The following is a 17,253-nucleotide window of genomic DNA, read 5'->3' as shown; positions in this document are numbered from 1 at the left end:
CTAACTTTCTGATCCATGTACAATTTGCTAATCAATCTTCTTTCATGCCAATCAATACCTGTTTCTTTCAGGATCTGCATTAATTTGGTCCAGTTTACCCGGTCAAATGCCTTCTGCCAGTCTATGAAGCAAACACACAGTTCTTCATCTATCTCCAAAGTTCGTTCCGCTATAATTCTCATCATCCCAATTGCATCCCTGGTTCCTTTTCCTCTTCTAAATCCAAACTGATCTTCTCCAAGTACATCCTCTATTTTCCTTTCAATTCTTCTTTTAAGTATCTTTGCTATTATCTTTGCTGTATGTGCAATAAGACTTATTGTGCGATGGTCGCTGCATTTTGTAGCTTTTATGCCCCTAAAAATATATATTGGGACCTGTACATCAAAACAATCATACACAAATACAATTGCATCGAATTTTATAACATTTCTAAGAAAGATGCACACTGCAGAAAAAGGAAGAACAAGGCACGAATACGCACCGCAGTAATGTAAGTTCTAAACAAAATGTTGGTAACCTGTATGGGTAACGGAAACGCGAACGGAAAAAAAAAATATATTCCAATATGGATGCCAAGCAATTTCCAAAATCGTTTCTCATTTCTTCATATCACTTGGCTTGTATATTCGAATGATGCAGATATTGATCTAGTGTTGTGAAGCTAAAGGCCATACAATCAGAAATTATTCTTCCCTGTAATTTGTTCAATATTCGCCATACCGCAAAATTTACGAAAAAAAAACTGAAGATCTTAATGATCTTTGTACGTAAAGTACAAACTATTTTCAAGATTACTTACTTACTCACGGAGCTGATCCCTTCTTGATGAGCCGCCAATTCTGCAACTACTCAAGAATTTCCCAGTATTTTACGGAAACCGAAGGATCATTACCGTGTTCACATGAGCCCTCCACTGGTCCCTATCCTGAGCCAGATCAATCCCATCCATACCATCCCATCCTATCTCTCTAAGATCAATTTTAATATTGTCCACCCACCTACCTCTTTGTTTTCCCAGTGGTCTCTTTCCTTGTGGCTTTCACACCAATATCCTATATGCATTCCTCTTCTCCCACATTCATGCTACATGCCCTGCCCACCTCATCCTCCTTGACTTGATCATTCTAATTATACTTGGAGAAGAGTACAAGTTATGAAGCTCCTCATTATGCAGTTTTCTCGAACCTCCTGTCACTCCATCTCTCTTCGGTCCAAATATTCTCCTCAACACCCTGTTCTCAAACACCCTCAGTCTATATTTCCTTTTCAAGATCAGCGCTTTTGAAAAAACGATAAAGTTTTATTAAGCTTTATGCAAAGTACGAAGGGGAAGATTACAGTGGCTCGAAATTAAACACATTCCACGACCCTTAATGTCAGTCCGTTGACTGGTACTGGTAATGGTCCACGTAGCTGGACAACCGAGCCGACCACCCTATATGGCCTAAATGCACAAAAATGTACCATATGAAATAAATGCAGTCAATTTATACTATAAACGCACAAAGGGAGGTCAAGTTGGTATACTAATATATCTACGTTTCCTTTCCCAAACCACACAACGAACTTGGGCAAAATGTTGTATGAGGTCAAGCATAAAACGCAGAATACGAAATACAGTCGCTCTCTTGCCTTAATGCCAACCTCGCCTTCACGTATGGCGCGCCGTTTTCACAAAGGATGCTCTTGGAGAGGGAACCAGTTACCTTACGAATTACCTTACTTTGAGAGGGAGGGGGAAGTAAGCCGTTATCAAAATTTGCAATAATCTGGATTGAGACGTATTATGTAGTGAGTGCATTTACATGCACTGCGGGCCGCGAATAATTAGCACAGTAAAGTCAATAATCTGTCCATGCATATACAGCAGAACTCGAGTATATATTTCATATTCGCGGGTATCACTCCATTTGCAGCCCCTACTTACAAGAAACCCAGAAGGAACTGTGTCAAATTTCTCAAAATGAATTATCATAAATAAGAACTGGGTGGTGGTATTAACTAACATCACGGGACAGAATTATTCTTAAAATACTGATAGTCTCTCAGCTTGTCAAAAATTTCTCACTTCTTATACGGCCCGAAGGTTCAAACGGTGCTCACAAGCGTCTGCCACTGGACTTCATCCTGCAAGAGATCAATCATACCCACATTGTCACGCCCTGTTTAAGATCCATTTTAATTGCGCCTATTATCATTCAATCTGCGCTTAGGTTTCCCAAGGAGCCAATTCCTTTAAAACTTTTCCGACTACGATTTCATACGCCTTTCTCATACCCTCATGCGATAATCCTATTCAAGTAGTCACACCGAAATCTCAGCGTACCACACTGAACAGAAACCTATATATCGCTGTCTGAGGTAGACGTCTGAAGAAGGTTTCAATACAATTATTTTAGGAGCCGAGATAGCTCAGTCGTTAGAGCGATTGACTACGGGCTGGGTCGAGAATTTTCTCTTCTCCACGTCGTGCAGACCGGCTCTGGGGCCCACCCAGCCTCCTATCAAAAGCGTACCGGGGGCTCTTCCCACGGGGGTAATGCGGCCTGGGCGTGAAGCTGACCATCACTTCCAACTAGTGCCGTCAAGAAAATGTGGATCTATACATCCATTCCCGCATACGTCTTCATGGCGCAGTGCTTAATTTCTTAAGCACAGGGACAACTTTACCTTTTACCTTACTATAACGCGTTACGGCCTAGAATAGTCTCCACACTGTTATACCACTACAAACTGTCATAGTTCGTAAATTAACATAAAGAGGCGAAAACATTAACTTTTATTAAAAGTTCGGTTGCCGTATATGTTGAAGATCGATCACTCCGAAGTTAATAATCTGAGACAGGCAGTGGTTTCCAATTGCATGAAGTTCATGCCGAAATCACGAAACTCGGCCAATGAATGTTTACATTACTCTTCAAATCAGACGCGAGACAAACAGATGCACTTCTGATAAGAAAATGTCCTCCACTCTCTCTACGAGGAAGGAGAAGACTTGCTCAGAGTGACGTTATATAAACAAAACCCGATCACAATCTAGAATGTCAGTTTAATGGTGGCAAACCGGTTTCTGTGTGATTCACGGCTTCGGAGAATCAGCGAGCAATACAACTGCACTGAACTTAACAGCAAAGTACGGACCAGAAGACGGCATCACAAGTCCCACAGGACGTGTTACGGTCAGATACTGGAGGCAACCCTATTCATGGATTTGGAAAAGGATGGAAAAACTATTCCTAATTCCAAAAATGAATCTGATGCTTAAGTTGTCCATGTACATGCGCACCTCACCATGACGGGATATAGGGAAGTCCACGCGTTTTAATATCGGTGAGAAATGGCAGTACTACAAACAGCGTAGATAAATATACCTACAACTTCCCCATACGTATTCATGACGTAGTGTTTAATTAGTTAAGCACAGGAACAACTTTTTTTTTTTTTTTTTACAAATAAAGTACGGTTGACGTGAGGTCTATGGCGTGTAATATCTTTGACAGTTTCAACAGTGTCTGAATCCCGCTGGGGGCTTGGAGGTATCTCCGTGTTTTTGTTTTTGTATTCTCTACACGGGAGACCGCCTCTGTAGTCTAGTGGTCAGAGTTCCTGGCTACAGATCCAGAGGCCCGGGTTAGATTTCCGGTGCTACCAGATTTTCTGAGAAGTAGTGGGTCTCAAACGGGGTCTACTCAGCCTCGTGAGGGTAAATGAGGAGCTACTTGGACGGAAAAGTAGCTGCTCCGGTCTAGAAAACCGAAATTAACGGCCGTGGGGATTCGTTGGGCTGACCACGCGACACCCTCTATCCGATAAAGTTGACACTAACTTCGCCGACAAGCGGCGGTCGCTCGGTCGGTATACTTCGCTTGCCAACTAAAACCACGGAGTTTGTGTCGTTTGTTTCTTCTCTACATGGGTAAAGGCCCTTGCGGCCGGCCAATGCCCCGTCCAAGGAGCCCTACCAAATGTCTAAACGTAACACTTTCAGAAATGAATTCTGAATTGGAAAAGTCGGATGGCCTGCTTCACGCTCTACTCACTCTACCTGTGGGGGGGGGGGGACCTCCGGTTCTCGCTGGATACGACATTGCGTGGATACCACACAATAACAGTGAAGGGAGGAAAGTTCGCCCTTGTCGGGAATAAAACCCCAGTCGTCTGGTTCATATGCGTTCCTAAATAACAGACAACTCAGTATATCGACAGACCTTTTAAAGGGTTAATGACAGCTGTTGTGTAATGACCTTCAAGATTTATACAGTTCCCCTTGTTATTACAGTCAAAGGAAATCAAGGAACGGTCATATCGGCCGAACATGGGAACCTAAATTCGTAGACAATACTTACTGGGTAAGAGAAAATATGAAGACCAAGGGGGTGGGAGCTAAATGTTAAATTGCGAGGTTAGAAACACGAGTTTCAAGCATGTGAACACAATGAAATTGCTAATAACAAAGCTTAGTAACAAGTTTTGCTGCGATTCGTACGGGGTCATTAACTGCTGTTCTTGGTTCGTTACACTAGTCGCTGATTTCAGAACTGACAGTACGATCATCTCCACTCTTTTCCTGTCGCGTAAGCGATGACGCATTTGAAGCAATTCACCCGCTCAATTTTTGTGCCACAAGTCTAGCTTAATTTGAGTGCTACTGAACGACAACTGAAAAAATTCCAGAGCGATGTTTTAAACCAGTATTCTGCGTAAACCTGGGATTGCGCGAAGGTTTTCCAGATGGATTACAGCCAGTCCCTTCTGTACATGTCAAGTGAAAAATTGACAGTCTCTTACCTCACTCAGGACAAGTTCCGGGAAGCAGATATTCGGAGTTTTCATGGAAGTTTCGAGAGTCCATTCAGACTCATGCTAGGATATTACCAGGAAGTTCCTGCATCGTTGACAATCACACTGCATAGCATACGAAATGAACACATAATCACTTAATGAACACATATTTCACGACCCCGTGATGATGGAAGTCACACGGCAGCACGTGAATCGCAGTACTGCACCCAAGGTGGCTGAAAACTGCTCGGGACTTCCGAGGCTGTTCTGTTTCCGTATCTTGCAGCATAGCTTTATCGTGATTACAACTGCCTAACCTGCTCAGCGCCTAAAGTAATCGATAGGAAAGGAAACAGATACTCCCAACCTAACGCGATTTCATGTTTCTTATATTTAATTTTGATACAGACTATACAAAATGGAATCATTTCTCTCTCTACACACACGCACGTACATAGCCTGTTACAGGGATGGCTTTTACCTTTACACACAAGCGCGCGTGAGGCAGGAAATGGTGATAATTCATCGTCATAATCATCATCATCATCATGGGTAGAACAGCCCCTTTTGAGCCATTGCCTTTCTTAGAAGATTTTGCCGGATTTGTATTGAAATCGGACCATCCAGTTTTCACTTCTTTGCATATCGTAACTATAATTTTTTTAAAGAGCAAGATCGTCGTCATCCTTGCGTCCAACCCCCAACCTAGAAGACCAGGCCTCTGTATTTATGTCCTCCAGTGACAAGGTGGCCCAATTATACCCCCACGCACTGGGTCCCCTCATCGTTGCCTTCTACGTCTAGCAGGGCTACGGTGGAGGTACCTTTCTGCCTCCGCACTGGGTGAATTAGGTATTTCATCGTGATGTTATTATGCCCGCTTGGTTTTTACTGTCCCAATATATTTTCCTCGTTTTATACAAATAAAATATATTGTTTTATTTACGTTCTCTTATGAATGTAAATAATGGTAAACCCAACTGGCTCTCGTAAATGCAGTATCAGCAGACTGTGACAGTCTGCGTTTACCGGTTCTCACGGTCTCTTCTTCGCTTGCAGATTTCTTATATTTTTTCTTCTAACCTGAAGATGGAGGCGATACGTTCCTCCGAAACGTCGGTTAACACCACATATACACGGTGCCAAATCCCAGAAGACTGCTTTCTTCATGTTTAGTGAACTCCCCAACATAAACTTTAACGAAAATCCAGCCGATGGGAGCCAAACTATTTCATGCGGACAGGCATGACGAGGCTATTGGGCGTTTTTTTAACGAATACGCCTAAAACGGATCTAAAACTGTTAAATGGATTCCGTATTTTTGAATGAAGCCTAAGGACAATGAAACCAAAGAAGAGAACCTCCTGCCACTCTTGGAAACGCTACTATCGTCAAGTAGAGGCACATCTGTATCTGATTTTGTTATCTGCAGAAAGTAAGAAGGGGGAAACGGGTAGCAAACAAAGAAAAACAAATACCAGGGCCGACTGCCATGACATCGCGTAAATACTGTCCTCAGTAGATAGATCGGAATATCTGCGGAAAGCGGAGTTGATACCTCGTGGACTGACATGGCTACAAACTGTCCGCAGAGTTATCATGAGACTCGGGCCGAGTTTTTCTCACTCTTTGGAGACCAAGGGACATTCGCCAACAGCCTCAGACAGCTGCAGAACAACAAAGCGAATTCAACTTATCTCTGCTACGTGTCGCGGAGGTTCAGCGACCCCGCAGTCCGTTATCACGCTAACAAGAAAAGAAGCATCATGCACCTCTACCTGCAAACTTGTAATGGAGAGATCGTGCATGTCCAAAGTCCATTTCAGAAACAAAGGTTACTTCATATCGAGTGCACTAACAGTATATCTAAAGTCATTTTAAAATCCATCGTCGAATGGGTTTCGTCTTGGTTCAGTTCGGCCTACGATAGTCCTTACTTTTTACGAACCTCAAATCAAACCTCACAAAATATTTTCAAAAAAGGACATACGTTTAAGAGAAATCGGTATAAGGCATAAAATACGCATAAAACATTTACACATATTTCTCTCAGATAGTTTCCAAAGTTGTGTATTTTTAATGAAATGTCGTATAGAGAAAAAGTTTTCACCTCTACAGGGGTACTGCTGTCCGGGTTCGATTCCCGGCAATGAAAGATTTTTCTATTCTCCACAGCGTCCAGACTCTGGGGCCTACATACCCTCCTATCGAATGGGTACCGGGAGCTCTTTCCCGTGGGCAAAGCGGCAGGAACGTGAAGCTGACCACTCACCTCCATCTAGTGCTGAAGTCAAGAGTGGTGGAGCTGTACCTCCACTGCCCCACATGTCTTTACTGTATGGTGCTTGACTGAGCACAGGAACAACTTCACCTTTTCCTACAGGCGTACTGCTGCAAGTCATATGAAGAAGTCTCATGGATCGACGACCTTACCTTCCGTGAGCTGTTACGCTTCCAACCCCACCTTACTTCCCCGTATCCCCTTCCAGTCGTCTAGTCATTCTGTTTACAGATAATAACCACTAGCGGCAATCGCGTTTGTATGGCTGGCATACGTTAGAGGGGGAAGGAGGGGAATACATCAGCAGGCCGAAAGCCTGAGCGCCGTCATCCCAACCATCAACGAGCACTCTTTTCGTGGCTTCAGTATACACAACTCTATTTACAGATTTAAAGCCATAATAAATGACAAACGCCAATATAAAGGTAAAGTTTTTCCTTGTACTTAATTAATTAAGCACCAAACCATTAATATGTTTGGGGGAGTAGAGGTACAGCTCCATCATCTTTATCCTCAGCACTACAGTCTAATGCCGGGAGCCTCACGTCCCTGACGCTTTAACCCCGGGGAAAGGGCCCCAGATACCCACTGGACTGGAGGCTGGAAGAGCCCAGAGCTAGTGTGGATGCTGTGGAGAAGAGAAAAATATCTTGCCCCGCCCAGGAATCATCTAGTCCGCATCCCGTCGCTCCAACGACTGAACTATCCAGGTTCGTGAAGAACTCCAATAAGGGATGCAAAATCGCAAAGATCCCATGTGCATATCCAGTGTCTTCCAAGGGGGGTGTAAGATCATTGTAACGTCACATACATTCATGCCATACAACCTATGCAGGTTAAGTAGTGAAAATAAACAGCATAAGTATTAATATATAGTTCCAGCATTTGTCTGGAAGAGCAAAGGAGAACTTGGTACATGAATAAAGCCTACTCTCCGTCGAGATTCGAACCCAGGTTATCCAAAATATGAAGAAGTGCTAACCAATTCACTTAGACGTCCTAATGCAATTCGCCGTTAAAAAGATTTCAAATTCAGATTAGAAGCTGAAATTCCATGGAAACCCTGTAACACGGTTATCTCATTTTCTCCGCATTTTCAAACATTCATGAGGCTTTAAGTGACAAATTGTTGGTACGCAGGTCATACGCTGGATATCGCTGTTCGGAACGCCGTGCCGCCGAGTCCCTGACCCCGATCAATGCACAACCAGCAATGCAGCATCACGATGCGGCACAAGACGCGCTGCGCTCCGTTCACGAACGTCCCGACGTCGCATCCCGTGGGCACTCTCAACATATCGAAACAGATCTGCTGTTACATGAGCTATCAAATCTGCTGGAGTAACGCAGAAGTCTGTTCACACAAGCATGGCACACTGACTGAAAACGAAGATTGACTTCTGCCCTAGACGAGCGGGACTTTATTTTAGGGACAGGGTCAGGACCTCAGCATCATGACGTTCGGGGAGCAACGGGACCTGCCCAACTCCATTTCCAACTGGAACTGGGTGCTCGCACGCGGTAGCGTAGTTGCTTGAGGCACTATGTTACAAGCCTGAAGGTCGCAGGTTCGATCTCCCGTGAGGTGGATTTTTTCAATTTACCTAATCCTTCCATCCGCACTATAGCCCTGGGCTCGACTCATCGTCTAACAGAAATAAGTACCGGGAATTTTTCCTGGGGGCTGAAGAGCGGCCGGCGCGTAAGGCTGACCTTACCGCCATCTGTGAATCGATTGTCTAGATAATGTGGGACCCTCAACGTCTCACAACCCTATGGACCTCCATGGCCTGTTAGAGGGATAGCTTTACCTTTTTTTTTTACTGGATGCTCGCTCTTCAGAAATAAGGCTGCAGAAATGTGAAGCACACCGAACTTATTTTCCTTCATCCTTCAAGCAGCGGTGCTTAGCCTGGGGTAAAGTGCACCAAACAGTGAACTACACGCATCATGGATGCAGACACAACTTCTGGCTATATAACGGTTTGTGCATTAAACTCTAAAGTCATTAATGGTAACACGAAAAAAACGTTCCATTTGCTTTTAACAATTATACAGAACAGTATACATACAGGCACAGGTCCACGTGTTCAAATTCCGTAACTTTTGCGACTCAAACTCGCCCAGCATTTGCCCGAACGGTCTGAGAAGGTTTTCAGGCCAAGATTCGAAGTCTTGAAACCCTTCACGATACGAAACTGCAATGTTAATCACCCTAGAACAGAGGTACTCAGTGGAAGTCCTACAAGGGCCACCAACACATTTCCAGTTCCCTAGGTCGGGCCGCAACTCACAGCTAGCTGTTGAAGTTTCAATTAAAGAGTTCTATATAACCGACAAACTTTATAGTGTAAATAAAATTCGAAGTTAGTATTTACTGTAGAAACATTTTTGAGCTACTGAAGACAAAATTAAATTTTATATCGATGGTCGAAGCTTTCTTGCACTCTTGAAAATACTAGCACGTTTGCTTGTTGCTTTGAAACGGCGAGTAAAAGAAGAATATCCGAACACGTAAGTGTGAGTCTCTTTTAATGTTTATATTTGATCTACTCCAGCTTACTGGAAGTTACCTATCCGAGGTGAGTGCTCCAAAAGCGACATAACTGCTTCGGCAACAAAAACAACTAAAACAGAACACCGACAGCTCATAGAGACAAGAATTCTATTTCATAATGCTTCATACTGCAAGTCAAACAAGATCTTACTGAACTGTATTACATTTTAATTTCAAGGCCGCACAAGAAGGAATCGCGCTAGCTCAGGGGCGGGTTGGATACAGCACCACCGATCTAGGACATTTATCTATGGCTCTACAGTCTTTCTGTTGGACCTTGTCAGCTCCTTCAGTTTCTTAATCCCATACACAGTTGATAAGACTCCTCAGAAGGGGGATCAGCCCGTCACAAGGCCGCTACTTACACAAAGAACAACACAAACACAGAACAAACACACAGACATCCACGCTTTGAGTGGGATTCGAACTGACGACCCCAGCGCTCGAGCGAAGGAAAACAGTTCATGCCTCAGACCTCATAAAAGCGCTTCCTCTGATTCTGGGAGGGAGTGGGGGAAGAAACCCCCCTTGGTACACCGTGGCGACGTAAGAAATTAAGTTCTGAAGACGCTAATTGGGATGAAATGACTCACGACAGGGAAAAATGACGGCTCTGCTATATATTGTTCGCTGGGTTCTGCTGCCAGAGTCACACCTACTGAATTCTTGTGAAGTCTGGCCGGAAACATTAGTACAATACAAACAAAACTCCGTGGTTTTAGTCCGCAAGAGAACTATACCGACCGAGCGACCGCCGCTTGTCGGCGAAGTTAGTGCCAACTTTAGCGGATAGAGGGTGTCGCGTGGTCAGCGCAAAGGATCCCCACGGCCATTAATCTTGGTTTTCTAGGCCGAAGCCGCTATTTCCTTGAAACATCTTCTCAATTATCCTCAGGAGGCTGAGTGGACCCCGTTCCAGACCCATTACTTCTCAGAAAATCTGGTAGCGCCGGGAATCGAACCCGAACATCTGGATCTGTAGCCAGGAAAATCTTACGGCTAGACCACAGAGGCGGTCCGTTAGTACAATAAACAGTGTAAATGGTGGGGATTTGGCAGAAGAACGATACATACCCTCGAAATGAAAACCCTGTCGTCCAGGACCGAACAACAAGGTCAAAATATCTTTGCATACAACACAGTCTGCAAGAACACACTTCAATCAGTTACCAGATCATGACAGAATAAATCCTGACATCCAACACGTGAGGTCCACTTTTTTTTTTTGCGCATGAACAATCTCAAATTAATTAGTATCACAGATAACCACAAAGACAAATGATCTATACACATCCTATGAAACTATACAAATAATGAACAACGGAACTGGTAGAACAGATTGGTCTGGAAGTAAAGCTCTAGTCTTGCACACGGGACGTGCTTGTCCCAATCTCGGCGGGGAGACCGGCTATCCTTTGTTTTATTAGGGTGAGAAGGTTTCCTTACTATGGCCTGGCAATTACCGGGTTAGTGCTTCGATAAGGTTACGACCGCTTTCTTCCGAAACCTTTCAAATTCATCAGTTATCCTACCATCCGGCGCTATATACGTAGTCTACAAACTGAGCGTCAAGCGCTTTCATGACGTAGTGAGTGCTTCATTAGTTAAGCACAGGGACAAATTTACCTTACCTTTCGCACCTACATAATGTTAACGATCTGCCGTGTAACGTGGCTATTGTACTCTTGTATCTCATATACCTGCTGATAACAAAATGCTGTCGAAACATGTTTATCAGAACTCCGCAACCTTTTTACTGTGTACATTGCCTCATCGCTAATCCCCCCTTCACCAATCTCTGTTGGCCAGCGAAAAGAGCACGCCTGCATATCGCAGCATGCCCCGATTAGGCTCGACGGTGACACCACAGGCCCGAACAGCTTTACACCCTCTCTACACACACAAACTACAAAATGTTCCTGTACAGTCACCAAGAAAATTTGCTAAATGTTACGCCGGCTGCACACGTATATTTACCGGAAGCATCTATATTAAATCTCATACTGCATCCTTGAGTTAACTGCCAATTCTAACACACCCTGAGACCAGATTCAATTGTTCTGTGAGAGCTAATCATCTAAATTTGCATATCAAGCGGGGGGGAGGATCATCGAAAATGTCTTCTGGCGCCCAATTAAACAACCATTCCCCGTATTTACCTCACCTGATTCTGATATTCCGCACATTCCATTCCGTCATACGAAGGAACCTAAGGTGAATGACAATTATGGGGTGTAGTTGTGTGGTCGGCTGTAATACATTTCCCATCTTGTATATTCAACACACAACAATGACGTCCCGAACACACATTAAGGTTACTGAAGAATCAACTATGTTTTTCGGATCATAAGCAAAGATTACCTAAGTCCCTTACCAGGCCGCGCCATAGCTGAAGCTGTTAGTCGCTGGATTCCCACCGCGGCGGCCCGGGTTCGATCCCGGGTCTGGTCAAGTGGGATTTGTGGTGGACAAAGTGGCGCTGGGGCGGGATTTCTCCGAGCACTTCGGTTTCCCCTGCCAATCTTCATTCCACCAAATTCTTCATCATCATAATCACCTGCGGCAGCTACAATAGGCTAATCAATGGCCGCCATGCCGAGTGGACCCAGTTGGACTCCACCCCCCACTAAGCGAATTAAAAAAAATTAAAAAGTCCCTTAATACCAAAATAGTAAAACCAAACTTCGTCCCATGAATATAAACATATATTTAATTATAACTGGTCGATTCTATGAAATATTTTATTCTCGATCAAAACAGATCTCCTCTTAAATTAATGCTTTTGTTTTGAGCAAAAAGACCACAATAAACCTTAGAAAGAAGTCGCGATTGAGTTCAGATGGCGTTGAAATCAGTTTTTGTAACACAGTACTCTATTATAACACGACTTCGGAGCATAAGCCTACATTAAACGAGTTCTATTGTTTGCTTCCAGTGCGTGCAACGAAAGTTAACACTGTAGCCTTCATTACTATTGCCTATTCAGTTCGTACATGTAGCATATCAAGCCATGTTAAGCGAGCCCTTGTCACCACGGCATGGCGCGTCTTCAGGCTACAGGTGGAGAAAACGGCCTCCAGATATGGACGGTAACTGCAAACATTCTAAATAAGCAGTCGGTGACAGTTGAGAAGTGGTGGTCCTCCACGTCGGGGTTTGGACATGGGGCTAACAACTCTTCACCATAGAAAAATAAGCTTGTTACGAAATGCTACATACGGCTTAGGACTTCCACGGATTCCTTGAAACGACTTAAGCTCAGGAAAATGGAAATGATATTTGGACATGGAATGCACTGTCTCTATATGGCGGGTTCACTGCCAAGAGTTGCAAGAAAATTAGAAATTTATAAGTTAGATTTGGTGGGAGTACAGGAGGAAAAATGGGACAGGAGTGGTACTGAACCAGCGTGCAATTATACGTTTCTATGAGAATGAGAATCACGAATTAGAGACAATATTTTTCGTGCCTAAGGGATCACTGACAGAGTGTCGTACATAACACAAAGGGATCGCTGGTTGATACCGTTCAAAACTGATGATACAAAGGGCAACTTCAATGAACTACAGCGTGTATTCGATCGCTTGCCTAAGTACCATACATAGATTGTTACGAGACTTCAATACCAATGCGAAAATGCTTTCAAACAGGCAATTGGGAAAGACAGATAACATGAACTGTGAAATTATATGGACTTACAGTAAACTTTAGCACATCCAAAAATCTGTCAATAATACAATGTTCCCACATCGCAATATTTATAAATTCACGTGGACACTTCCTGATGGACGTGACAGACTGACAGACAGGAGACGACATTTAAGCGTACTTATGATCGATTTCGCAGAGGAGCCGACTGTGACAACAATGTGTTTGTCACCAAAGTTACGGAGAGATTCAATCTCAAGAAACTGGACATGAGACAAGGCAGGGAATAGCGCTGGGTGAAAATTTCAAACAGGTTAGCACCGTGAATCTCTAACGATGATGAGAACATCAACAGAAGTTGGGACATCGTTGGACTATCAGAATATCAATCTATCAGACACACGGTTATTACTAGGGACCGGATTTTTTGAAAATGCATATGCACATATTCAAATGCATATTTTGAGGGTTTTTGGTCGTTATTGCATATTCTAAACGTAACAGCATATTTCTGCATATGTTTGAAATTAAGGATAATTTCAATATTCTCTAACAAAAACGGTTTTGCCTGTGTTTTGGACATCCCTTGCCAGCTGCTATTCTCAACTCTGAGTAACGACACTTTTACCACTAACAATACAAGCAGGTAGCTTGGCTATTTCGAAAGGGAGGGGGTGGGCTTTTCCTTCATTCCACTGACCACCACAGCAGACAGTAGCATCAGGGGGTTGGTCTTGAGAGAAGTCTCTTCAGTTAATGTGTTACTCTTTTCTTTAATAGTCTGCATCAAAAAGTGTTCATGTACTGAAAATGCCTAAAGAAAAGTGCAGCAGTAGATAATTAAAAAATCGGTGGGTGTCGGGTAATAGTGACCATTCAACAGACGGTGTCGTCGTGTACTGTCAAGTGTGCGCAAAGGAAGTAAAATGTGAAAAGAAATTTCAACTTGAACACCACTCAAGAACGACTGCACATATTGCGGCAAAGAAGGGGAAGAAGAACAGCACACCACAACTACTTACACAGCTCAAACCCGAATCCTTTGTTAATACATTTTCAGCCGATCTTTGTAAGGCTTTAGTATGCAGCAACATTCCATGGAATAAATTAAGCAATCCAGTTCTGCGATCATTTCTCGAGAAATACTGTGTAATTAAAAAAATCCCAGATGAATCAACTCTTAGAAAATTATCTACCTTTGCTGTATGAATCTACTCTGGAGTCAATCCGTTCTGGCGTCGGAGGGAACTGTGTCTGGATATCAGTGGATGAGACAACCGATTTATGTGGCCGAAAGATAGCAAATTTCGTAGTTGGTAAGCTACATCAAGACGAACCCGGCAAACCTCATCTTCTTGCTTACAAAGTACTAGAGAAAACCAACCACAGCACAGTAGCAAGATTTGTAAATGATTCTCTGCGACTACTGTGGCCATCTGAAATTGAGAATAATTGTTGTAAGGTGCTTGTGTTACTCACAGATGGAGTCTCCTATATGTTGAAAGCAGCAAAGGCCTTACAAGTATTTTATCCAAATCTCATACGCGGAACCTGTTTAGCGCACGGATTACACCATATTGCAGAAAAAATACGCGCAGTTTACAGGTGTTAACGATTTAATTGCAAGTGGGAAAAAACGTTTCTGGAAGCACCAACTGTGTCCAGTTCTACAAAGTTTGCCTACCTCGGGTTCCTCTGGCACCTGAACCTGTCCTAACTGGGTGGGGGACATGGTTATCCGCAGTTTCATTTTATCAGGAGAACTTTTTAACAAGTGGTAACAACCTCTGATCTGCTTGCGGATTCCAACAAAATCCTGGAAAAGCGGAAGAAACACGACATGGAGTTAGCGAAGTTAGGAAGATGGAAATGCATAAAGCTAAGTTAATCGTGCCTTAGCCTAGTCCTTTTGAGGTTGAAACTTCTTCTGAAAAGTTGAAAGGTATAAATCAACAGGTACTGATCAAATTCTGTCAGCAACGATTCAAGCAGAGGTGAAACATTATGTTCTGCGATCCATAAACTCACTACTTTTCCTTTGTTCATCAGAGCGAACAAATTTCCCAACCAAGGTACTGTTTCTTTGCTGGCTCCCAAATTTTTGAGGTCACCAGATTCACAGCAAATTTGTATACTGCATTTGTATTATATGCGTCTATACTGCTTCACAATTCAATATCATAGTAGGTCTACTACAACATGCGACGTCGTGTGTAACGTTACTCTCCCACAATTTCTGGGGGTGTTACAGGTAAGTGCACTGTCATCTGGAATGTAACGCCAAGTACTATATCGATGTTTCGGCAAAATGTGTTGCCTCAAACTTTAGGGTCGAACAGCAAGCCAAAGCAAGAAACCAGTAAGAAACAGAGCTCTGCTTGTAGCCTGATTCCTGTTTTCTTTTTAGGCCTATTCTTCGGCCATGAAGATGAAGTACGTTCCTTCGAAACGTCGGCGGTGTTCTGACGGATTACACGGCGTTACATTCACAAGCTAGTATTCTTCACAGCCACAGGTGTAACAATGAAATCCAACACTGTTACAGTGGTTTCCCCCGACATTACCGGCCACAATTCTATCTCACAAATTAGTCACTAACGCACATCCTCTACGGAACTTATCTCTCTCCCTTTCTCCATCTCAAATCACAGTTTATACATATTCTTTCCACGCTACCTTCAGGGTAACAGAGTAACGAGAGCAAGGCCATATTCAACTAAAAATTATTCTAAGAATTACTGAATTACACCGCAACAAAAAATTCAATCTTCCACTCTGACCACTACAACACAAGCTTGCAACTTACGAGGACAGTTACTGTACAGTCTTTTCAAGCACCATATTTATGCCTGAGCCGCGGAGTTACTGTTTTCTCTACAGATTCCATCAGGAGGGCTACTGAATCTGACATATCGGCAACATATTGTGTGGCACTAGTGTATCCGAGTTAATCCGACACGTCACTTTACCATCCCTATTCTGTTATCATGGAATTTTGATTTTTCTCAGACACTGACACCCAATTCACTCTGTACTCACGCCACAAGCCCGCCCAGGAAGGCAACGGGTCCTCCCCCCAGCAGCCTTATCTTCCTGTGACAGGTGTCCAAGATGGAAAGCCTGGGTTGTCCAGGTGACGGTAGCTCCACTACCGCCGTCGTCGCATGATTGTGGTGCGGCGAGCCAAGCAGCGACCGCAGCAGACCGTCCGTCTCCATCACTCGGCCTTCTCTGCGCAACTGACAGCCAGCCAGCCATTCATGCAGCGCACCACACGGCATATCATGGAGGCTTCGTTTGATTCACACCTGCAGGTACGCTATACGCGTACGTAGGCAGAGCGCGCACGCGACAGGGTCGTCTTGCTACACTCATGCGCACAATTCATCTCGAGTTTAACATGTTCATAAACATAACCACAATCGATTTCGCGATAACACGAGCACGTTTTGAACAAGAAGAGCCTAAACAAGGCGGTATAAAACAAAAAAATGTTAAAAATGATGAGGTTCCAGTTTATTTGTTTGGGAAAATGAGGAAGACCCTTATACGCTTTTTAAAAAGAGTTACTTGATGACAAACAGGAAATTTTCCATTACTTTCGTACGCCAGAACTGCATGCCATTGTGGCGGAAGCTACTAGAAATAGGGCATAACCTGCTGTACTGAGCCTGGATTGACAGAGGGCCTGTATATATTTTATATACAGTTATTAACATGTTTAATATGTAAAATTACATTATGACAAATTACTTACTACTACAGACAATGACTATGACAAAAGACAGACCCGTCCTCTCGTCATAGGGGGTGCCCCACAATAAGAAGACCGTAACTGTCAAACAGTAACAAATACCTGGTCATAAGCCCCAGGTTGGGCTCGACACCAAGACTGACTGACTGACTGACTGACTGACTGACTGACTGGCTGGCTGACTGACTGACTGACGGTCAGTCTGAACCGTGCAACGGTTCTTCTCTG

General features: G+C 43.6%; 1 protein-coding gene across 2 annotated transcripts in view; it reads right to left on the bottom strand.

Moving 5' to 3' along the window:
* LOC111872504 (MOB kinase activator-like 2) overlaps nt 1-17,253 on the bottom strand; it is a 72,960-nt gene that overhangs the window by 27,188 nt on the left and 28,519 nt on the right. Inside the window, exon 1 of one of the 2 annotated variants that reach the window (XM_023866486.2) lies at nt 16,311-16,517. The exons of the other annotated variant lie outside the window; for it this stretch is intronic. Coding sequence (XP_023722254.1) covers nt 16,311-16,489 — 179 coding nt within the window. The 5' untranslated portion in view covers nt 16,490-16,517. Of the gene's footprint in view, nt 1-16,310; nt 16,518-17,253 lie in introns of those variants that run through there. 2 annotated transcript variants of the gene reach the window in all.

Source organism: Cryptotermes secundus, unplaced genomic scaffold, assembly GCF_002891405.2.
Source record: "Cryptotermes secundus unplaced genomic scaffold, Csec_1.0 scaffold537, whole genome shotgun sequence".
NCBI lineage: Eukaryota > Metazoa > Arthropoda > Insecta > Blattodea > Kalotermitidae > Cryptotermes > Cryptotermes secundus.
The sequence above is the reverse complement of the archived record's forward strand: the minus strand, read 5'-3'. Positions and strand labels throughout refer to the sequence as shown.